The sequence below is a fragment of the Penaeus japonicus genome, unplaced genomic scaffold (assembly GCF_977035675.1).
Source record: "Penaeus japonicus unplaced genomic scaffold, GWHDUDI00000001_assembly GWHDUDI00000006, whole genome shotgun sequence".
Lineage (NCBI taxonomy): Eukaryota > Metazoa > Arthropoda > Malacostraca > Decapoda > Penaeidae > Penaeus > Penaeus japonicus.
In genome coordinates this window covers 26,681,986-26,684,485 of record NW_028234408.1, presented here as the reverse complement: position 1 = coordinate 26,684,485, position 2,500 = coordinate 26,681,986, and the positions used below count along the sequence as shown (strand labels likewise).

General features: G+C 37.7%; 1 protein-coding gene across 5 annotated transcripts in view; it reads right to left on the bottom strand.

Annotated features, from left to right (window-relative positions):
* Positions 1-2,500, bottom strand: part of LOC122258489 (uncharacterized) — a 63,857-nt gene that overhangs the window by 8,972 nt on the left and 52,385 nt on the right. For all 5 annotated transcript variants that reach the window (XM_043024475.2, XM_043024477.2, XM_043024478.2 and 2 more), the window contains exon 2: positions 1,170-1,371. In XM_043024475.2, the coding sequence (XP_042880409.2) occupies positions 1,170-1,371 (202 nt within the window). The remainder of the gene's footprint in view (positions 1-1,169; positions 1,372-2,500) is intronic.

The window sequence follows — 2,500 nt, the reverse complement described above, 5'->3', positions numbered from 1 at the left end:
CCTGAATCCTAAACTCTCGCCTCACTTCCTTTCATGATAATCCGTCGCGATTATAATCAATAATCTAATGTATTTATCAGCATGGAATTGCCTGCCGTATGGCAAGGACCCGTAAAATCTTCTGAACGTAGCCAGCAAGTATTTGTTATTATTGAGCAAAATGAATCAACAGTGACTTGCACATGGCAAAAGGAATAAGAAAATAAGTTTGAAGATTTAGAATCAAAGCAAATCTTAAGCATCTCTACAAATGGGTAAGTTCCAATCACGAATTAGTTAGACGTTCAATATAATTATACTGGACTATTGCGTGGTCACAGTCTTCGTAGTAAGCCTTCGTCACTACAGCGCAATCAACGTGAAAGAGATCCCGACAGTGACTCAGAGTGTGTACATTGCAAGTAAAAAATAAAAACGAAGCAGTTATCGTTTTATTGCATTTCCCAGACAATAGGACATCTTTTCTTTTGAGTATTAAATCAACAGTCCAACAGTTTTATTTTAACAATGAATTCCACATTATCATCCGTAAAGGATACCTCAACTAATTTATCTGCAACTATCTAACTTCCCATTGCATCTCCTATTCTTCATGCGCACACAGTGATAGACCAAATCACAAATGTTATTTCGACTTTTTACGATAATGTGGTAATCTTATTTACCTGTATCAGGAAAAAAGGACTAATGTTTAGATAGTTCCACAAAAGCTGGAAAAAGCTTTATGGTTCCTTACTTTGCTCTGAAGTGTAAACACATAACCATATATATGTATATATATATATATATATATATATATATATATATATATATATATATATATATATATATATAAATATATACACATACACACACACACACACACACACACACACACATATATATATATATATATATATATATATATATATATATATATATATATATATATATGTACATATATACATAAATACATATATATATAAAATAATACAAGAATCAAATTCAAATTTTATCAGACTCAGAGATATGTTTATGCCTCGTTAACCTTAAATAAGTATTTTGCAAATAATATACCTCTACGAAACACAATCTAGACCCGACTGATTCTCGCCATTCGAGAATCATGATCACTTTTCATCATACAACAGTTTCATCCATAAGAAACTGACAGTGGACGCGTGGCTCACCTGTTGAGGAGGTCCAGCTTCCGCTCCATCGTGCGCGACTGGTCCGTCCAGACCGTCATGTGGTTCTGGATGTTGTCCCAGGCAGCAGCTCGGTCGCCGATGCTCCTGACGGCCGATTCCAAGGCTGCGATCTTGGCAGTGCTGCTTGATAATTCGCGCTCCAGCTTGTTGATGTACAGCGTGTTGAACATCTCCAGTTGACCTGCAGGAGAGACGATAATATCGATGTATTATTAACATAATTGGTGCATATCATTGCAAGAGATCGCGATGATATTCAATAAACTGATTCTTATTTGCCCGGAGATTTATTTACAATAAAATTCTCTCATTTGAGCTGACAATAAAGACAATCAAGATATGGTTAAAACCACACAAGACAGGACTAAATGCGCGTTTATTATCCCTGTAGTTACCGTTTGTTATATAAACGCTCTTCATTATGGTGTCAGCAGTCGTTGTGGGAAAAAAATATTTCAGAACACGTTTACACGCAAAGACAGGACAATATTCATAATTTCTATTCACACATAATATTTCTAAGTGTCAGAGAGACAGGAGGTATTTTGCTAAACTTTTTCGTCGTGAGAGTACGATTATATCTTCGATCCCCTGTTCGGAGCCTTAAACTCTTTGTACGCACGGCGTAACCCAACGAAAACTCGGGTTTTAAATGACCTCCTGACGAAATTATGTAATTATGTATGCAAGTTATGGACTGTTCTACATATACGTTATTACTGGTATCATCTTTGATAACATGTTGTCTTTGCATGCATAATCTTTCTGATATTAAATCTTCATATTTCATCCTATGGTTCGTCGGTGTCGATGTAAGGTTTTCCTCCATGACTTTTCTGTCCTGTCAATCTTTACCTGTGAGCGCTCTTCAGCCTCGTCTTTGGATGCGCTTTCCTCGTCATTCTGTTAGTTACACAATCGTTAAATCATCGTCATTTTCAGTGTTTTCATACGGAGTGTTGTCACTGTCTTCGTGATGACATTGCGCAGCTGAGATAGCGACGACACAGAGTAAACCAACATATGCAGAACTGATATAACTCGACCTAGATAGAACTTTTATATCTCAACGCAAATAGAACTAACATCCCGAAGGGAAAGAGTTAGCGTGACGCATCTCGCTTCAGCAGTTCAGTCTCGACCGCCAACCTGATCTGCCTCGCCGCCAGCGTCGCTCGAGTCACCCGACCCAGATGATCCTCCTCCGCAGACCTCTCCTTCAACTCCTTCGATAGTTATTTGGTGCTTGCAGCGTCCTACTTGCTTGTTGCAATTTCCCCTCTTTCGGCTTTGTTTAGTTATTAGAATCT